The 20,318-nt window shown below is 41.9% G+C and overlaps 2 protein-coding genes across 5 annotated transcripts; both read left to right on the top strand.

The window, feature by feature from the left end:
- Positions 1-179: 179 nt before the first annotated feature.
- On the top strand, positions 180-10,324 carry si:cabz01101003.1 (ubiquitin carboxyl-terminal hydrolase CYLD). Of its 3 annotated transcripts, none has more exons than XM_049568749.1 (17): positions 180-270; positions 493-728; positions 1,846-1,963; positions 2,623-2,780; positions 3,226-3,750; positions 3,941-4,046; positions 5,269-5,726; positions 5,941-6,106; positions 6,289-6,430; positions 6,966-7,088; positions 7,215-7,306; positions 7,399-7,462; positions 7,660-7,864; positions 7,966-8,074; positions 8,247-8,365; positions 9,258-9,465; positions 9,555-10,324. In XM_049568749.1, exons 1-17 carry the CDS (start codon positions 243-245, stop codon positions 9,737-9,739), a joined length of 3,042 nt encoding a protein of 1,013 aa, XP_049424706.1. In that variant the 5' UTR covers positions 180-242; the 3' UTR covers positions 9,740-10,324. The 3 variants fall into 3 exon arrangements, with proteins under 3 accessions (XP_049424706.1, XP_049424707.1, XP_049424708.1); XM_049568750.1 differs by having other exon boundaries at positions 195-397; XM_049568751.1 differs by lacking the exons at positions 180-270; positions 1,846-1,963 and having other exon boundaries at positions 600-728.
- A 1,152-nt stretch (positions 10,325-11,476) lies between these two features.
- emc4 (ER membrane protein complex subunit 4) lies at positions 11,477-16,051 on the top strand. Of its 2 annotated transcripts, XM_049569073.1 has the most exons (7): positions 11,477-11,632; positions 12,416-12,560; positions 12,936-12,980; positions 13,276-13,390; positions 14,590-14,743; positions 14,833-14,993; positions 15,762-16,051. In XM_049569073.1, exons 2-7 carry the CDS (start codon positions 12,457-12,459, stop codon positions 15,795-15,797), a joined length of 615 nt encoding a protein of 204 aa, XP_049425030.1. In that variant the 5' UTR covers positions 11,477-11,632; positions 12,416-12,456; the 3' UTR covers positions 15,798-16,051. The 2 variants fall into 2 exon arrangements, with proteins under 2 accessions (XP_049425030.1, XP_049425031.1); XM_049569074.1 differs by lacking the exon at positions 12,936-12,980.
- The last annotated feature ends 4,267 nt before the right edge of the window (positions 16,052-20,318 follow it).

Below are 20,318 nucleotides of genomic sequence, written 5' to 3'. Positions count from 1 at the left end.
ATGTGATGTCTTTTGTGGACCGGATTCTTTCATGCATAATATGTGTACCTAATTTGCTCATCAAGAACTGTGGAATTTCCCCCTGGTCCCGGAAACGCCCGCATGCGCTCTGATTGGCTAAGAGCGCCCCCCGCTGAACTTTCCTCACTTCCCATTGGCTCCTGCAGGTGTCAGTCGATGTTGCTTCCTGCTTCACGATGCGATTTGTTGTCGAAGCGTAGCGCCTTTAAATGTGAGGGGAAATGTTGACGGCCGGAGTACATAAAGTCGGTGAGTGTTTCATGAACGCCTACAGTTCTCGGTGAAGTTAACTACGCAGTTTGTAAGTCGAGAGAAGGGAAGAAATGTAGCGCTGGTAGCTGTTTTAACGGTTTTCATGTTAAGAGGAGAAAGTTAGGTAGGTAACCGCCGTTACCTGTCGCAACTGTCACGATAGGTGGACGGACACACTTCGACACTTGTTGTTTATTTATAAATATTTCTACGTGTTAGTTTTACAGGAAAATGAAGGATTTAATTTGTCTGTGAACCGGCCACATTTTAAAACCGAGCATAAGATGTCAGGGTCCCACGAGCACTTAAGGAAGCGCCGCCCCCCGAAAATGTTTTTGCTCTCGACCGACCTGAAGGTCCAGGACGATCTGGACGGTACCATTCGGCTGCACCGGGGGTACATCTGCCAGGAGCAAGACTCGGGCAAGAGCAGAGGTGACGCCCCTTGGTTCAAGGTATTAACACAAACTTAAATCACATTTACTCTACACAGGGATGAAACATTAAGAGTTGTTTTGATAGAGAACAAATAGTTTCAGTCACGTATCAAGCATAAATATCAATAGCTTATCTTTTTTTCAGGCTGTACATTGAATATATTTGGGTTTAATGGGCATTTAAAGGAAGTTTTTCCAAATCTTTAGAAGCCACATTGCACATTACAGTCTGTGAATGTTTAAACACATCTTTATTATAGATTACATATAGTTTTTATCGCTTTATTGGTACGATTTAGGTTATTTTACTAATTTATTTTAGCTTTTTGTGCTTAGTTTTTAGATGTGTATGTTCTACGTTTGATGTCTCCTGTCCATGTGTTTGATTCTACATGTAGCTGCCCTGTAAAGTAATTTCCTGTAAGAATCAATAAAGTATAACTAACAATTCATGGACAGAACAATTAGATAATCCAATAAAATAATTATATTTTTTTATGGCACCTTTAAAAACAGTTTACACAGTGTTTTGATGAGGAACGCAAAAGCAGAAACAGGGTGCTCAAAAGGCAATTTAACAACAGAAAGCCAATCAGTCCTACAGAACAGCATAAGCAAGACTAAATTAAGGTAATTTTAAGATAAAGTTATAACAATAGGGGAAAGATTTAGGACACAAAATGTCAGTACGGATGAATACAAAGAAAAAGCCCCAAAACAAAATGTGTTTGTCAAATTCTGGGCAAAGTGGGTTAAATACATAAGACCCTTACAATCTACAGTACTACAGAATTCCCTGTTTTTATTTATTTCTTTTTGTCTCTCTAATCCTTCGCCAAGTCTCCCCGATATATAGCGCTTATATGTACACTTAATCTCTCCTAAAATGTTTCACAAAGTTCTTCAATTGTGAGTATTGCAGTAATTTCCATTTAGCATCAATGATCAGTTTATTATCATTACTTTTGGTCCATTCCTTAGACTCACCCATCCTCAAATGTCCCCCCCATCATGGCACTGTTGGATGAAAGTATCCACCACATACTCTGTGGTGCATGTCACACTCACGCCTAATTTCTTTCCTCTTCCCTCCCTTGTATTTGTCTTTCTCTCCACCTCCTGTTTTTCTCTGCAGGTGTTAGACAATGGCTTTATGTCCAGAATAGAGAGGAAGTTCCTGCACGAAGTTCCAACTGACCTCACGGGCCTGTTGGAGCCCGTGCAGGATCCAGAGGCTCGCCTAAAACTGCTAAGTAATTACATAAATCGTTATTTGGTCAGTAGAAGCAGTGTGAGCGTTTGGTCTTTGGAAAGACGGGGAAAAAGACAATTAGCAATTTGATTAGAAATGTCCCACAGATTTCAAAAAAAATAATAGATTTAGAAAATTATTTTTAAAAAACTAGGGGAAAAGAAGATGGTAAAAAGTATATTTATAATAATAATTATTATTACATATTTAAAATTACGGTACAGAATTATTATAATTTTCAAAGCACTTTTTCTAGGTCATTTCCTTCTTTTTTCTTGTTTTTTTTTTTTCTTTTGGACTAATTTTCTTGTTTTTAAAATTTTCTTTTTGCTAATTTTTTGGGGTAATTTCTTCTTTCGTTGCTCATTGCCTTCTTCACATGTTTTTGAAAGAAATCAAGCCGCTTTGCTCAGGTTTCAGAGGGTTAAATAGAAGTGCTACATATATTTTGAATGGGGAACATGCCGTCTTTATGACATTAAAATACTCTGAGGACAGAGTTTATATCTGGGTCTATAAAGAGGAACATAGGAAGTAAACCCAGCTTGCATTTTATGTCACTCCAGAACAGGCATATTTTTAATGCTCACAGAAAACAGCACATGTAACTGTTTATTTCCTCCCTCTGTAGTAAGGTTTTTATTGTTTTATATTTTCCAGGTAATCCTGGGAAGCTGCAGCATTTGGCGTCTTTGCCTATGGATGCTCCGCTGTGGGTCCAGATCGGCCAACCGGACGAGCTGGCGGAGGCAGAGCTTAAATACATTGGGCCGCTCACCAGAGGGAGCAGCGCTGTGTTTTTCGGAGTACAGCTCAAGGTAAACTTGAGTCGAGGGTATAAGTGGAAACTTTATAGCATTCCACAAAGAGCTGAGGATTTAACTTGATAACACTATTCACATATCAGTCCTGAGTGAGACAGTGGAAGGAATTAAAAACAAGAACCACTGTAAAAAGAAAAAGTAGATAAAAAACTACAGCGGTGATATGCATAGGAGATATCCATAGGAGATGCACTGAATTCAGGTGAACAACAACCTTATTTCAAGTCTTATTTCGATGCAAAGATTAGTCTCCTACATTAACAAAGACTGGGCTTAATGTCACTGCAGCATATATCCAAATAAAAACATGTATACCCACATAGAAAATGCAGTGTCTTTACACATGCAGGGGAAAGAACGCTTAATCACCTGTGATTGGTCAGACAGTTTACCTGTAAATACCTTCTTCTGTCTTTTACCCTCTCCGTATCCTCCGCAGGGCTCAGCCGCAGGTAAAGGAGTGAGCAACGGGTCCTTTAAGGGCCAGCGGCTCTTCTCCTGCCCCGAAGCCTGCGCCCTCTTCCTCCCAGTCAGCCACATCAGACTCCGCAACTGGTCTCGCAGCAACGGCTCAGACGCACTCGAACGGGCCCGCGAGCGAGACCGGGAACGAGACCACCATCACCGCACCAGCGGCGGCAATCACCCCAGCAACGGCCACCATAGCAACAACGACCGCTCGAACCCTCAGCAGCAGCACGGTCGTCACATTAGTTTCCACCAGCATCGTCCCAGCAGCCCACCTAAGCTGCATGCTTTGGGCATCCTCAGTCGAACGGCGGAGTCGGCCCCCATCGCAGCTCAAAACCAGGTCCAGGTTCGAGGCCCTGCTTCGCCTCCTCCATTCCACGTGGGCCAACGGGTGCGTTTTCCCCTGGAGGACAAGGTTCATGGGGGGGAGGTGCGCTTCTGTGGTGTCCTGCCAGGCCAGTCCTTGGCAGGGACGTACGTCGGAGTCCTGCTGGTCAGTACGACACGGGAAATAAAACTGATTATGTGAAGAGCCTGATTCTAAATTATGTTTTTATAGTTTAGAATTCTAGTAATTTAAGTTGTTAGTTGAGTTCTTGGATGCTGCAGCCATTGTGTTAGATTTGAATCTCGTCTCTTCTCTGTGTGCAGCTCTGTGTTTGACTCTGTGTGATCCCTTACAGGACGCTCCTGTTGGTAACTGGGACGGGCATTATAAGGCAGAGAAGCTCTGCCACATTCCCAACCCCCTCTATGGAGTACTTCTGCCGATCACCAAGGTTTCCTCAGGTATGGCAACTGTTGCGCAACAAGGCCTCAGACACTTACAGTGCATTCGTCAACAGTCAACATGAGCTCACTGTTTAAGAGGAAACTTTGGAAACCTTGTTTTCTATTAACCTTTGGCCTTTTCTCAGAATCATCTGCTCAAGTTTTTTGTAGTTATTTTTTACCTTGTGTTAATGATTCGTTCAGCAAAATTTGTACTTTATATTTTGCTGTTCTTCGAATAAAAATGCCTGGTAGTATTATTAGTAAAGATAGTAAGAATACAGTAATTCACTCAAGTGTTTATCCACCAGTAAAAAGCATTCAAAGCTCTTGCTGGACCTTCTTCCCAGCAGATATTTGGACTTGTCATATTACAAAGTCTGCCACGATACGATTTCGATTCGATGTAATTTAGGGGCCTGCAATCGATATGAGACGATCTTATCTGCTCATTCAACACAGTCTGTTACAGAAGGTTTTTGGCCATAAAAGATAAAAACTACACATAAATAATGTAAATAGTAACGTTTTTTTTAAATTGACTGCACTGACACACATTAAACAGCACATGCGATAAGTTAACCTTCAGGGCTTTCTGCCAGAGAGACCTTTCTGGAAGAAGTCTTTTAATTTTAACCCAAACCATCATCTTTTTCATAAAACCTCAGGTCTGTCTGGCTAAAAGACCTGAAGGCAAACTTCTCCCAACAGCCGTAAAAGTAGGACCGCCCACTCAGCTGACATCCTAGCTTATACAACACCCTGCCAGATAAGCAAACTTTCTGTTGCTGCCGTTACACAGGTTAGACGCCAGCGAATGGTTAGTTCAACGTCTGTCCCGTCAGCATGAGCTACAGTCCCAACAATCTCACCAACACCGAAACGGCTTTCCTCTGTCGTCAAACCCATTAACAACCATTAGGTAGCATTAGCCGTGTGATGCTAACAGTTAGCCCTGTCACAGTGAGTGTGTGGGCAGACTCTAACCAACTGTCCCTGGCTTGGAGCTCACACTCCCGCAGCAGTAGTCTCCTAATGAAAAGATGTTTATTTGCACAGAGATGATCACAGGCGGTCTCTCCAGACGCATGTTGAGACACAATTTAACACCAGGTGTGAACTACAGCTACAAATAATCAACACACTAACACATAAAAATATGGAAACACAAAAGATGTACAGGAGACTTTACACCACTCTGTAACTATTTTCCCTGACTCTTACTCCATTTTGTCCCCAGAGTCTAAATCCCGTCACAACCTTCCTCAACAAATCACTAAATCCATCCTGAAGCCAGTGCTGCCCCGTCTCACTAAACCAGGCCCTCCGTCACCACCTGCCTCTACTCCCAAGGTTGCCCTGATGCCCCCTGGCAAACAAGCACTTAAACCTCCCCCGCTGCCGCCACCCAAACCCACCCACAAGCCCCTGCCTCCTCTCCCGCCTCCTAAACCCCACAGCCCTACGTCGCCGCCCGCTAACGACCAGCTGCAACACACCAACGGCGCACACAGCCCTCCTTTGCCGCTGAGGTCTCCAGACAACGGCGAAGCTGCAGAGGAGAACGAAGAGGCAGGACAGGAGGGCGAGCTGGAAGTGGAGTCGATGGTTGAAGTCAACGACCCACCGCTTTTTGGGGTTATTCGCTGGATCGGACGGATCAGTGGGATCACAGAGCCAGTGGCAGGAATTGAGCTGGTAAGCCCTGACCCTACCTGAGCCCATTAATGTCCCGATGTCAAACATCTGTGACACAAAGAACTTTCCTCCGATATAATCTTCTGCCAACAAAGGCAAACTAAAGTGACTGTCCTGACTGTAATATTTTACTGCAGTTTATCACACTGATGTAAAACAAACTCACTGTGTGTGTGTGTGTGTGTGTGTGTGTGTGTGTGTGTGTGTGTGTCAGGACCAGGAGCTGTCTGCAGGAACAGATGGCAGTTACCTCGGTGAACGTCACTTCCGTTGCCCGGCCAACAAGGGGCTGTTTGTCAAGCTTCGAAACTGCAGACGGGACTCAAGGTTTCCGGCACCTGAGAAACCTGTCAATCAAGTGGAGAGGTGCAACTCAATAGGTGGGAAAGCATGATGGTGGTATCTGACAAAGTGAATGTGAAAACAGCGTTGACTAGTAGATTAACCGAACCTAAAAGTACTTCTTCACTCAGCTATGACATTTGTGTGTCACGCCAGGTTGTGTATATGAATATACCTGTGTAGTTTTATTATCTAACACTGTCTCCTGTGTGGCTCCCAGCCTTTGCAGAGTGGGGCAGTGAGCGTGTGGAGGAGCACACTCCTCCTCTGGAAGGGGACGAAGCTGGTGAGCTCTACCAGGGCTGGAAGAGAGGCATCCAGGGTCACCTCAACTCCTGCTACCTGGACGCTACGCTGTTCAGGTAAACATCTGAGGCTGTGGACCTTGGGTTCGTCCTTCACCTTCTCAAAATGATCCCACACTTTGGATTTCCTGCCCGACATGTTATTAACTAGTCTGTGGAATAACCACAGGTACCAGCCCTGGAAATTAGGGGCTGTACACATGCTGCATCTTTAACCTCCTGGAAAACAAGAGGTCAGGCGCTGGGCGCTACTCTTGTGCCTTTTTTATGCCAGCTTTGAGGAGCACAGTGGCAGGTTGTGTCTGAGGTTTGGTCGACTATTAGGGGGCAGCCCCGTTTAACTTTTAGAGATTAACAGTAGAAATGCCCGAATTCCTTTACTACTAGAATTTCCATAAGCCGGTCATGTCCAAAGTCCAGCCTGGGCGCCAATTGTGACCTGGGGAGTGATTTTATATGGCCCACAGCTTGTCTTTCAAAATATACTCTGTGTGGCCCACCACATAATATTGGTTAATCAAGCAACAAACACAGGTATGCATACCTACTGTATTCCCCCTGTCATCAGCTGTGTGTCTGTTTCTCTCTGCAGTCTGTTCTCCTGCTGCAGTTCAGCAGACTGGGTGTTGTTTTGGCCCTCTGACCCTGAAACTGACCGTGACGCGAGTCAGGCTCAAGACCTGCTGCGCTGTGAGATCGTCAACCCCCTGCGGAGGTCTGTCAATGTGTATAAATGTTTGTTTTTTACCACCATGAGTAACCACACTGCTTTGTTGGCTACTGGTGACACAGTGTTGCTACTGCTAGTTCTGCTACTGAGATTTTAGATGTTATTTTTAAGGTATGGCTACGTGTGTGCCAGTAAGACCATGGCCTTGAGACGTCAGCTGGAGGCTGCGAACAGCGACATGGGCTTCACCAACCAGGAGAAAGGTACGTGTGCCGCTGGTGTTACCCTCCATAAACACAGCAGTGTGTGATCAGACTGAGGAATGCTGTCATGCCGCTGTCGTTCTGTCCGTCAGATCCTGAGGAGTTCCTCAACAAGCTTTTCCAGCTCCTCCGAGTGGAGCCACTCCTCAAGATCAGGTGACGTCACTGCCGCTGACACACACACACACACACTCACACACAGCTTCACTATCACTATTGTTTGTGGTTTTACAGGAAGTTATTTTGTTCTCCACAGTGGTTCGATATCAAACATTAGCTCCTCATCTTCTCTCGTCCACTCTCCTCTTAACCTGTCATGTCTAAAATCTGTACTGTCGTCTCCTCTCTGTCAGATCGATGACTCAGCAGCCTCAGGAGTGTCACCTCTACCAGCTCTTCCCACCCACACTCCCTTCCTCTCCCACCTCGCCCTTACCCGTCTCGCCACTTCACTCCCCCATCCCTCTCACCTCGCCATCCCACAGTCGGATAAGGGTCGCCAGCGTCCAGGCGCTGCTGGAGTCCTCCTTCCTCCACGCTGGCCTCAAGTTTGTCGAGGTAACAAAAGCAGTTTGTTACATGTCGTTAAAATAAATTAGTTTTTGAGTCACCTGAAACACCCCTAAGTATCAGTCTATGTTTGCTAATCACCCCACCAGGCTCCGTCCTGCCTCTTACTGCTCATGCCTCGGTTTGGAAAGGACTTCAAGATGTTTGACGCCATCTCGCCCACCCTCAGCCTGGACATCACAGACCTGCTGGACGACAGTGAGAACAACTTCTCTACATATTAGCAGCATTTTAATTTGTTTGGGGTTTTGGTTTTTCTACACGTGTAGTTTCAGTTGACCCCACATTCACTTCAGTTTATGTTGAACTGTGTCCAGTGTTTGTTGGTGGCAGTTAAGTTTTCACTGTCTGTCTGTCTTTGTCCTTCCAGCTCTGCGACAGTGCAGTATCTGTCAGGCTGTAGCTGAGTGGGAATGTTTCCAGTGTTATGAGGACCCAGACATCACTCCTGGTCATCTCAAACAGTACTGCCAGACCTGCAACACACAGGTACACACTTCTTAAGGCGGATTTATACTTGTGCATGGGTGGCGAGGTTTCTGTGAAGTGCTGTAAAGTTTAGTTGATTTAAAACACACATTGAACACACATTAAACATGGCTTAATAGAGACAATTTCAAACACAAGTACACAAATCAGCTTCACTATAACTCGCAGCATTCACAGACAAACACTTGTCTTTATCTGGACACATTTTCCCCACAAATACAACATGCTAATGTTATTAGCATCCAGCCTATGGCATTTTACATTGTATAAATTAGCCTAGCATCTAGTGCAGATTTCCTCTGCTCATATGTGTTCATTGTTTCTTATCTGTGAAATTAAAGTAAATAAAAGCTTTGTTTCCACTGAGGGAAATGGTTTCAGCTTACATACATAGACAGGAGGTCTGCGTGGTCTTTGTTTGGCCATACTACTGCTTTGATAATGTTAAGATTAACTCTGCAGCCCTACAAGTAACGCATCCCTTAGAAGTGAGACATTGCATATCATTTATTTATGTTTAGTAAAAAGTTACATTTGGAAATGAATTAACCTATTTGCTTTGAGTTGTGTCCTTGAAAATGAATTTTGAATTATGAGAAAGCTGAAGTTCCTCTCAGCTCTGCAGAGCATTTTGATGACTTTCAGCTTGTTGTTTTGGTTTTCTGGTCCTTGGCTTTACTATTTTTGGCTCGTTTTCACTGCACTCGTGAGCTTTGTTTCCAGATGCAGCGAGCAGACCAGAAAATAAAGCTCTGAATTATGCTGCCTGTGTAGCCCTTAACAGCTGGAGACCATAGTGGAGACAGAAAACTGTTATTGCAGGATTAAATAAATATGTAAAGCACTCTGACCTTAGTTTTCTGACTCTTATGTGTCTTTTCTGTGTCATCAGGTCCACAGTCACCGGAAGCGGGAGTCCCACAACCCGGTGAAGATCGCCGTCCCCGGGGAACCATGGACCGGCTCCCTGCACTGCACCCGCCAGCGAATGTCTCTCTTCGCCGTGACGTGCATCGAGACCAGCCATTACGTGAGCTTCGTCAAACACGGGCCCCTCCCATCCGACTGGCTGTTTTTTGACAGCATGGCCGACCGGGAAGGTGAGTTATCCTCACTTTGATACATTCAAGTAACAGGATAAAGACACTTAAACAAGCACTGTTAAAACGCTCTCACATCTCTCACCCAGGTGGCGAGAACGGCTTCAACATCCCCCATGTGAAGGCGTGTCCAGAGGTAGGCCGCTACCTCAGCCTGTCAGAGGAGGAGCTGAGCAGAGTCGACCCCACCTCCTTAAGGGAGTCCGTCCGCCGCCTGCTCTGTGACTCCTACATGTGTCTGTACCACAACCCCGAGCTCAGCCTGTACAAGTGACACAACACATACACACAGATCTGAGCACGGAAGTGTTGTCCTCAGGGTCTTAGTGTCATCTGTCACTGAAATGTTCATAAAGCTGAAGGACAAAGTTTCCTTTCCTTTTTCTGAAGTCCTCTTCACACTCGGCAGTGAAATGCATCTTGGGTTATTCTAGCCACAGTTTGTGCCTCCGATTTTCCAACAGATAAAAACTGAATATATTTTTCTCTCAGATTATTTAAAACGTGACAATCAGCTGAATGTACGTGAGAAGAGCGGTCTGATCAAATGTACCAGTGAACAAACAGCCTGTAGTTCTATTAAGAGCTTTGTACACTAGTCTACATTTCTGTCAGTGCCTGTGCCTTAATGACGCTCACACACTGTGACACACTGTGCCTTGGAACATGTAACACACACTTTACACTTCAATTTGCACTCCTTTACTCACATGTCAGTGTGTGTGTATATAAAGAATTGCCTTAAACTGACTATGAAGATTGCACACAGATGTTTAAACTTTTGTATTGCTTATGGTTTAATATAATACAACTGCAAAGAATGGGGACAGTGTCCTAACAAATAAATACTTTGACACTCCTCTAGTTTGGTTATATTTGTGTTTGTATTTATGGATGAAACTTGTTTATTTAGGATTTATAACGTTTGTGGTTTGATATGGCAACTTTTTTTAATTTTTTTTTTTTTTTTTTTACCAATTTTAGCAACAGTAACATCAGACACTTAATTAGAAAGTAATTGTTTGAAGACATTGGGACTTTATAATCGTCTCATTGTAGGATATTGGATCTTTATTATCACTGACAATGTTTAGTTGTTTTAAAATGCATACCAAATAAAAGTTTGGGTCTCAGGAGGATATGTTAAATGTAGTAGTTGACATAGATAATCAGCTCAGAATAGTTTGATTTCCTGCTAGTAAATTTTGATTTATGAATTAAAAGTTTGGTTAAAATAACAAAGTGATAATATAAGTTGTAGTTTTGTGGAAACCTAAAAAATAAAATTAAATAAAAATGAATAAAAAATATTAAATTAACAATAAATAAAATTAAAAGAAAATAAAAATGAATTAAAAGAAAATACTGCTGAGCACAGGAATTTTTGTCATATTCAATAAATCAAAAAGGGTTTTTTCCCCCCAAAAAATTCCACATTTGTTTTGCATAAAGGCAAAACTAAAACAAATGCACCATTTTTTTTTTTAAATTTTCTTTGCTTTTTATTTTCCTTTAATTCATTTTTATTTTATTTTTTTATTTATTTATTTTGATTTCATTTTTTTCATTTTTATTTTATTTTTTTAGGTTTCCACAAAAACTACACCTTACATTGTCATCTTTCTCCAGTTCCTGAAAATTGTAACTGATTGGATAAAACCTGCATATTTTAAAAATATATCTCTTTAATACTGTTGGTCAGGAAATAGCTTGTTGATAACCAATATATTTCCAATAACACAAAACAGCTGATAGAGCGTCTAATTTTTACTCGCGAGAAACTAATTTTCCTAACGGCTGTTTCAGTTGCATCCGACTCGTGAAATTTTATTGAAATCCTGTTGAACGAAAACGTAACTTTTATTAATATTTATCTCATATAAAATATATCTATTGTCCTAAATTAAAGCATTTTTCTATAAAAATGAATAATTTCGACGATTAACTTAAGTATTTCTCCGGAAGTGCTCCTTGAGCGCAAACGTGACATAATATCCGGTGCGCCAGCGTAACTGCGTCATCGCTGCGTGCTCCGGAACCAGCGAGCCCCACTCGACAAGACGAGGGGTCAATTTGTTCTTTAGCAGAGCAAGCGATATTATTGCTCATTTTATCGCAAAATAACCACAAATAAAGCAGACAGCAGTGGTTTGGATGTGTCTATAAGGTGAGTTCAATGTTATGTGACGCTTTGTTCGTTTATTTTCGATGTAACGTCATGTTTTAGCCGCTTAACAACAGCGACGTCAAATGAGTGCAACATCCTAATTTGCATCGCATTTATATAATTTATTTGTCTCTCATTTGAATTGTCGTTGTGGCGTTGATATTACTTGTAAAGGAGAAACCGGTTGATGTTGCTCGTTGCTGCTAACAAATCGGCTTTATTAGTAATCAATAATCTTTCTTGTAACAGCCTCTCTACGGCTTTTTATGTTGTTTAACGGCACAAATGTCACAGACACCCTTAAATAACTGGAATATCGTGATATGTTTATTGAGCTTGTGAGGTCAATACACACAGCCTTAAAATGGATGAAATTAGTTATGGGAACAGGTGCAAAACAGTTGGAGCATTTCCTGTCACAAAGAGTTGAGATAAATGTGTTTTCCAGTTAAACCATAGCAAATATAACTGGATAACTGTTTTTTTTTTCAGGGCCAGGGTATAAAAACTCACTGAGTATAACATAAAACATTGAAAAGAAATCAGAATGAAACATAAAGTCAGCTAAATGTCAGTTATACGTTTGTTTATTTGCTGTTAAACTGGATCCGTCACTGGTTTAAGGCTCATATTGTCCTTATATTGGTTTATGTAACCAGTCATATCTGTTAATATTTAGATGGTTTATTAGCTGTTTACACACAGGAAGACCAGAGACCACTACATGGTGAACAAAAAGGCTCTGTCCCTCTGATTTCTGTTGTACTTTATGTCTTTTTCTAGGTGCTTTCTGTCTCTGAGGTCCAGCAGTGCAGCCAGTTGCCATGGCGTCTCCAGGGGGACAAGGAGGAGGAGCTGTGTCAACGAGAGGAGGCAGCGGTGCCAGGAGGATGAAGTGGGCTCTGGAGCTGAGCTTGGGCAACACCAGGTAAACAGCAATGTGTGGAATGTTTTTCGCTTTCATGATGGAAATACAAACACCTGAATGGCAGACGTGTTTCTGTTGTATGAACATGGAAATCGAAGGCCATAAGCGCTGAAGACGGTACACAAAAACAAATCCACGTGGCCGAGGTTTCTGTGGCAACCGTGACATGTATAGCGATAAAGGCAACAGAAAACTCCCACAGCCAGATACGTAACAGACAAAGATTATCAAAGATATGAAGCAGGGTTTTGCTGAATGACGCCCAAATTTTTTTCTTTGTTGTTACCTCTTAAAAATGAATGATAGAAAGTAGAAATGTGTCGCAGCAGAAATTTCCCTGCTCATTACATGCACAAATGTTCTGTTTGTTCTTAGGCATCAAGCTCAAGAAACCCGGTGCTGGCAGAGAGAACTCTCCAGGCAGGGCGCACTGTGTGTGTGCTTGCAAACAATAAATAAATAGATAAATAATTGTGGAAAAGATGCCCTTTTTTCCACTCAGGCACCTGACCTGCAAAATGCCTGTGCATGGCACTGGAGCTCACTGCACCAATTAGTGATCTGCATTGCTTATATGCTTTAAACTGATCTGTAACTGACAGTGACAGCAGCTCTTTGTCAAAGAAGCTTTTCTCCATATTTTAAAAGGACAAAACACGTAAAAAGATTTTACGGTCGTTCACAGGGAATTAAAGCGTAACTCTTTGTGCTGCAGGAGTCGCAGTGATCGTCAGGGTGGCCAGGGGGACGTCGTTTACCCCATCGGCTACTCTGAGAAACCCGTCCCCGACACCAGCATCCAGGAGACGGACAAGAACCTGGTGGAGAAGGTGAAAATGGAGGAGAATATATACTTTCTTTCTATTGTTTGGATGTAGAGATTGTTCTCTCTTTTGCCGGTGTTTTCTCTCCTCATGGTGTCCTGCTTATGTCTTCAGTCAGGCTATATTCAGATTTGTGTCCTCACGAACAAAAGATGAGCAAGATATTAGCGCTCAGTTTTAGTGTTTGGCTAACTATGACCTGTCAGTAAGAAAGAGGTGGTTATGGTTGGGGTTAGGTTGATGGGAAGAGGTCATCTCGTTTGTTACAAGGTGAATCCCATCTGCATTATAAAGTGGTTTATTGCTACGTTTGGCCCTTTTTGTTTATTACATAACATTGTAGCACAGTTTAGAGATAGCCGTCATGTTGGTGGGTTTGACTTGTACCAGTGGTGGGCACAGCTTGCAGGAAATGTGTCAAGTGTGCTAATAACGGAATTTTTCTGCAGCTGGGCTGGGCGATATGGGCAAAAATTCATATCTCAGTATTTACAGGCTGACTGGCAATACATGATATAAATCTCGGTATTTTCTACGAAATGGGCTACATGTTTTCAGGTGCAAGTCAAAGCCACATTGGAGCAGCATTCACAGACAAACACTTGTCTTTATCTGGACACATTTTCCCCACAAATACAACATGCTAATGTTTTTAGCACAAGCCTATGGCATTCTACATTGTATAAATTAGCCTAGCAGCTAGTGAACTTTTCCTCTACTCATATGAAGCCAGGGACAACAGCAACATTTAACAAAGGTAACGTTACAAAATTCAGCTCCATTACAGCTCACAAGGCTCACTGACAAAACAACTGTCTTACACTAAACACGTTTTCCAAACGCGTTATTACCACAAGCCTATGCCATTTTACATTGTATAAATTAGCCTAGCAAATAGTGGAAATTTCCTGTGCTCATATGAAAGGAGAGCAGACAGCCCAGGGGGCTAGTGTCACGCTCATCAAGCGAGGGGTCGCGTCGCTTCCCAGTATTGGACACTTGATGGGTGCGACACTAGGTGTGTGGGCAGTCTGCTGTTGTGGGCAGAAAATAGGTCGCTGAAATGTGTTAATAAAAAACATTTAAGGTGATGCAAAAGATGAAAGTCGGTGAGTGGGTCGTTGTGGACATCCCTGATTTGCATAAAGTAGCCTAGATTCAACTTAATGTAACAATCTCTGTCTCTGTCTTGCTCTGTCGTACAGCGTTGTTGGGACGTGGCTCTCGGGCCCCTGAAACAGATCCCCATGAACCTGTTCATCATGTACATGTCAGGCAACACCATCTCAATCTTCCCCATCATGATGGTCTGCATGATGGCCTGGAGGCCCATACAGGCGCTCATGTCCATGTCTGCCAGTGAGTATCCAGCATTGACAACTCAGTATGTAAATCCTGATTTGCTCTTTCTGGCATTTCATCCACTCCTTTGTCCTCTTGTGTCTCAGCCTTCAAGCTGTTGGAGAGCTCCAGCCAGCAGTGGCTCCAGGGCCTCGTCTACCTGGTGGGTAACCTCCTGGGCTCAGCATTGGCCATCTACAAGTGTCAGTCGATGGGACTGCTCCCAACACACTCGTCCGATTGGCTGGCTTTCATAGAACCGCCTCAGGTAAATGAATAAGATTTATTTCTTTTACTAAATGGCACTAAAAATGGAATTTGTGGTCTGTGGTGTTGCAGATTGTCCGTATTAATCTCATTTGACTGTTTTAAATCTTTGATTTTGATCCACCACCTCCTAAATAAATCAAACTTTTTAGTTCTGTGGTTTCAACTCGTGTGGCTGCTGTTCACCTGTATGCCAGTAGAGGGCAGAATATGACCATTTTGTCATTCATTCATGAATCATAAGTCATGTAAACAGGTCTGAAATCTAAGAAGTACTACAATGTTGATTTCTTTATGTATGTAAAAGTCAGTGATGGCCAAATGAGGCCTCATGAACCACTGTCTTTATTTTCTGGAGCCATTAGATGGCGCTGTCTGTTCAACAAAGGTTGGAAAGCACATTTCATTGCCAGTCCTTCAGCCTTTACCTTTAAACCAAGAGCGCCATCTGGTGGGGTCAGAAAATAAAGAAAGTGGTTCATGAGGCTTCATTTGGCCATCACTCATAAACGTTAAACAGCAGAAGGCAACTTTTAGTTTTAGTTTTAAAGGGGGCACTACAGAGCCACTGTGTCCCACTTGAGCATGAGGCCCAAAAAATATCAAATTATTCAGCAGTTGTGATGCATGTGCAGAGCTCTGAGTTTTCGATCACATTTAGACGCTAAAAAATGTGACTCTTCTTGTGAAATAATAATAATAAACAGTAGTTTCAATAGTGTCCTCCGAACACAGATTTAACATAACTGTTTTCCTTTCTTCTCAACAGAGGATGGAGATCATGGGTGGAGGGATGGTGTTGTGAAGACGACGGAGCACGCACATTGAATAGATTCAGATATTTACAGAGGTTATATACTGTACAGTCTCCTTCTGCTCAGATTCACGACAGGTTACAACACGTTTGTTAATAAATCAGCGGCAGGATGTGTGGCGCAGCTTTCTGCCACACACACTCTGTTTAACGTTTAATTTCCCATCCTGCTGCCTTGCTTCATGGTTTCAACCTCTGTTGTTCATTTTTCTTTTAATAAAGGTTTAAATGCCAGCAGATCATCACGCTGAACTACTGTATTTTTATTTCTAGGTAAAACAACAGTAAGAGGTTATTAGAATAAAGAATTAACATCATTAAAACATTTCTTTATCAAAGTAAAACTCTGTAAAACCCTTCCCTTGTCAGGGAATGAAGTCTTAGTAGGTTTTATCGCAGGAGGGTTTTTTTATCCATTTTTTTTGTCTCTCAGTTTGTAGTTACATGATTTCAGCATGCCAACCAGCAGCATTTACTAACCTGCTTAATTTATGAGTCTGTTTAAGTTATACTGATTTGCTAAATGAAAATGTTCTATAAAATAAATCCGAAATAAAATGCTTTCAACTGTGTCAGTAAATGTGTCAGATGAAAAAGAGTTTTGTTTGTACGCTGAGATTCATTTGTATTATTTACTTCTTTTGCTATACTTGTTATGTTAATAGCGACTGGCAGCTTGTTTTTTTTAGATGTGGAGAAGTAGAAACCAAACAACTTTAGGGGAAATGAAGGAGTTTTGGTGTCAACATGTGTCACAGTTTCATTCTGATGTCTACAGTAGAGACTCTTAAGAAACATTGATTGAGCAATCATGTTGGCAACTTGTAAAAATCATGAATTTGTTTGCTTAAGATGGTAACCACAAGAAAACAAAGATTGATAACTCAAGATAACACGATTAAACAAGTCAAGGTTGCGCAATATGACGGCATATACAAACGCGAATAATGAGATAATGGCCCCTGGGCATAGATATGCAAAGGGCCTCACCACTGCTGCAACATAGGAACAAGACACAGACTTTGTGGTGGTGTTGTGTCTCATTTAACCCTGTTCCCCAAATAGGCTCCAAGTTTTGAACCAGTTCTGTTGATTGGTAGAACCTCAGCGCTATCAAGCAAACCAGCCAGCATTTCCAACAGTTTTGGGCAGAACCATTGTAATCAAGGATGCATCGGTAATGGAGGGCGCAGCAGAATGCACAACAGAAGTTAACCGCAGGGACATCATAGGCAAGGGTGAAATGCCCAACATTGAGCAAAACAGAAAAAAAGAAGAAGCAAGGCTACACTGCAGTGCCACTGACAACACGTCCTCCATGTCCACTATCGTCCCTCAAGACCACAAAGGTCCCTATGATCCCAGAACTTGACCACTGGAAATCCAGAGCCCCTTCACGGGGGGGGTAGAAATCTTCCAGTCATCTATGAGCCACCATCCATCTCGCATGTTCCAACACGTAGGGGGACAAAACAAAATTCATCAAACAAAACAAACACACAAAGAAAAGATCACTTCAAAGTCTATAAGATTTCCATTTTTTCCAATACTGTTCACATTTTTCAGTGGCGTGTCTCAGGGGAAAAGTCACTTGTTCCATAACATAAATTTCCTTAACTATTTCTATCCATTCGGAGACTCTTTACTCAACCATTTCCTGGTTATTGCTTTTTTAGAACCTGCTAATTTGTAATAAATATCTGTCCTGCTTTGATAGTCCAGTTGGCACATTTCCCAAATACATTATACTGAAGTTAAAATCCAGTTCTAAACTCATTATTGATCTGATCTCTGTAACCACAGGAGGACACTCCCAAAAGATACGAAAGTGACCAGCAGACATGTTGCCGCACATTCTCCAACACTGACCATGTTCTACAAATATTTGTTTCTAATAAAACAAGCATGGACCAACCAATAATGGCTTAACTTTTTTTCTAAATATGCTATTTTTTTGGTTTAGTTTAGTTTAGTTAAGTTGCACATACATTTATAGAAAATGCAGGAAAAAGGAATGAAAAGTTAAAACAGTCCCTCGAGTGTCTGGCGGAATATGAGTGAATATCTGAGGAAGACTTTAAAAAGTTGTGGAAAACGCTCTGCAAGTCATGAGTGAGATGTATTTATACATGAATACACAAGTGTGGTGTATGTTCACATTAAAAACTGATAAAAGCTGATATTTTCTAAAGAGAGAAGCAGATGAGGTTCCAGGTTACAACCAACTTTTCAATTTATTTTTGGCTGAAATGCTTTGAACTTTTCAAAATTAGGTGCAGGAACTGGAGCGTAACCAGTTTCGTGTTGGTGGGAAAGGGTTATTTGTGGTTATTCTGAGTCTGATCCTGGTTGACGTGTTAATTTGAGTGAATGTGAGGAAGTACCTTATTTGTTTGTATATTTTCAGGTAATTAAATTGTTGATTTAGCCAAAAATAGATGGTTCTACCTGCTAATTTTGTTGGACAATTGGTTTTCAAGAAAAAAAAACTATGTGATGATATACACTGATATAAGAAAAATATTAAATTAAAATGAATGCTATGAGCAAGTACGGCGGCTCCGGGCTTCCACAGGTCAGTCCTATAATAGCAAAATTAAGTTGCCAAAACAGGGTACATTTAATTATTACGACCAACCAAAAGTGTGACAACTTGTACTGACAATCTACTGTATGTGCAGTACATTACCATTATGTTCATTTCAACCAGAATTAAAAAGCTGTTTTTATAAAATAATCTGCTTTCTCCTCCTCCTGCTTGTTAATGTTCTCGTTCTTGGGTGTGAGCAGCAACACCCTGCAGGGATAACAAAAGCAGTCAGGTAGGGCAGAGGGAAAACCTGAGAGGCGAGTATGGAAGTTAATAAGAGACGCAAGTATTTGAATTTTAACAGCCACTGAAATGTAAACACAGCTGAATTCATGGCTTTGAGAAGTTTGACTTTGAAAACCACATAGGGAAGAGTCGACTTGAATGTATGCGTCACGGTTGCAACATGCAAGTTTCCTCTTGCCATGTAAATGTCATCATGATGTCATCACATTGGCACGTTACCAGCAGTAGTGAACTTCCCTCAGAAATATCAACAGGATTCCTCTCTGTTGGGAACGAGGGCTGGAAAGCCAGTTTGGTACTAACAAAGTAAAAAGTTCAAGGGGTATTTATTTAATGTTATGTTGTGTTTGTAGGTTGTGGAGCTGAAATCTGTTCTTCGTCAGTTAGCATAGTCTTCATGTCATGCGGGCTTGTTCTGGTCTGTAAGGAACGTTTCTGCTCTAGTCCATCTATATGTTTTGTTCCAGTAGCCCATTTCTCATCAGGTTGCCCTGGTTTCCCAACACCTGACGTGGACCTTGTTGACCCGAGCGACGTCCAAGCCGGCATGACTCTTGTTTTGCGGTTTCACTCTTCCTACGGTAGGCTAGCAGCATTAAGGACCTTGCCCAAGGGTCCAGACTGGATATGTGTTCCAGATCCAGACTGATGGACAAACAACAGAAGAAGGCAGCAGTGATAGATGTAGCAATCCCAATCGACAGGAAGAAGGAACACGAGGAAATAGGAGCTAGAAAAGATGTGGGTAGTAAAGGCAACAGTGGTGCCAGTGGTAATCAGAGAACTCGGGGCTGTGACCCCCAAAATGTGAGAGGGGCTCCAGCAGATTCCAGGTACAACATTTGAGGTCAGAAGAGTGCGGTCTTTGGAACAGCTAAGACGCTGGGAAGAACCTTCGAACTCCCAGGCGTCTGGTAGAGGACCCGAGCTTGTGATTTGCGGTGTTGCTACACTGTTAACCCTCACTGGGTCAGTGCAGTTTCACATGACCTCCCCAAACTACAGACGCACTGTGTTCAGTCAGATGTCAGTCAGTACATTCTACATAAGATTAGTTGTACAGTATTTTTACAACTTCCAACAATCAGAAACCATGTAGGTGTAATCAGTGCATTTGCCATTAAGGAAATACATGAATGCACCAATTGGTATATCTGCTAAGTTTCAGTATTATCATTATGTTTTATCCATGATCTGATCACATGCTTGGTATGAAAACAACGTAAAAACAGGTGCTTGATTGAAAAATTGTTGATTTACCATGAAAACTATGCTGTTTCTTTCAGCTGTGTTACAACTACAACTCATGCTGCCACAATTACGGCGCACATGTGCTTCTTACGTAACATCACACTGCGTCCACTTTCACTTTAATTCCTCGCAACATGTTTTCTCTATTGAAAAACTTCAAGTGGTTTATGATAGCAGACACGTGTATGCTGTGTACCTGAAAATGTTACGTATACATATACATAAGTGTGACAATCATGGCAACGAAATGTAAATGTTAGATTAGATTATGAAATTTGGATTGGCAGTTTCAAAAGCTGAATTTATTTGCTTCAATGTTCACGTATTCAGATCTCAAAAATTTAAATTTAAGAAATTCGGCGGTGTTAACATTTTAATATAAATATTCAGTGGCCATTTAGTTTTAAATACTTACGTCTCTTACT

The sequence above is a fragment of the Epinephelus fuscoguttatus genome, linkage group LG23 (genome assembly GCF_011397635.1).
Source record: "Epinephelus fuscoguttatus linkage group LG23, E.fuscoguttatus.final_Chr_v1".
In the NCBI taxonomy this organism is placed as follows: Eukaryota; Metazoa; Chordata; class Actinopteri; order Perciformes; family Serranidae; genus Epinephelus; species Epinephelus fuscoguttatus.
This window is presented reverse-complemented; position numbering and strand designations above follow the sequence as displayed.

What these genes read in the sequence shown, in the direction of transcription:
- si:cabz01101003.1 (XM_049568749.1), top strand. Translation starts at nt 243, where the DNA reads ATGTTGACGGCCGGAGTACATAAAGTCG. An exon ending in CTTCACCAACCAGGAGAAAG is followed by an intron (nt 7,307 to 7,398) that starts GTACGTGTGCCG and finishes TCTGTCCGTCAG; the next exon opens with ATCCTGAGGAGTTCCTCAAC. An exon ending in CACAGACCTGCTGGACGACA is followed by an intron (nt 8,075 to 8,246) that starts GTGAGAACAACT and finishes TTGTCCTTCCAG; the next exon opens with CTCTGCGACAGTGCAGTATC.
- emc4 (XM_049569073.1), top strand. Translation starts at nt 12,457, where the DNA reads ATGGCGTCTCCAGGGGGACAAGGAGGAGGAGCTGTGTCAACGAGAGGA. An exon ending in TGGCAGAGAGAACTCTCCAG is followed by an intron (nt 12,981 to 13,275) that starts GCAGGGCGCACT and finishes TTTGTGCTGCAG; the next exon opens with GAGTCGCAGTGATCGTCAGG. An exon ending in CTTTCATAGAACCGCCTCAG is followed by an intron (nt 14,994 to 15,761) that starts GTAAATGAATAA and finishes TCTTCTCAACAG; the next exon opens with AGGATGGAGATCATGGGTGG.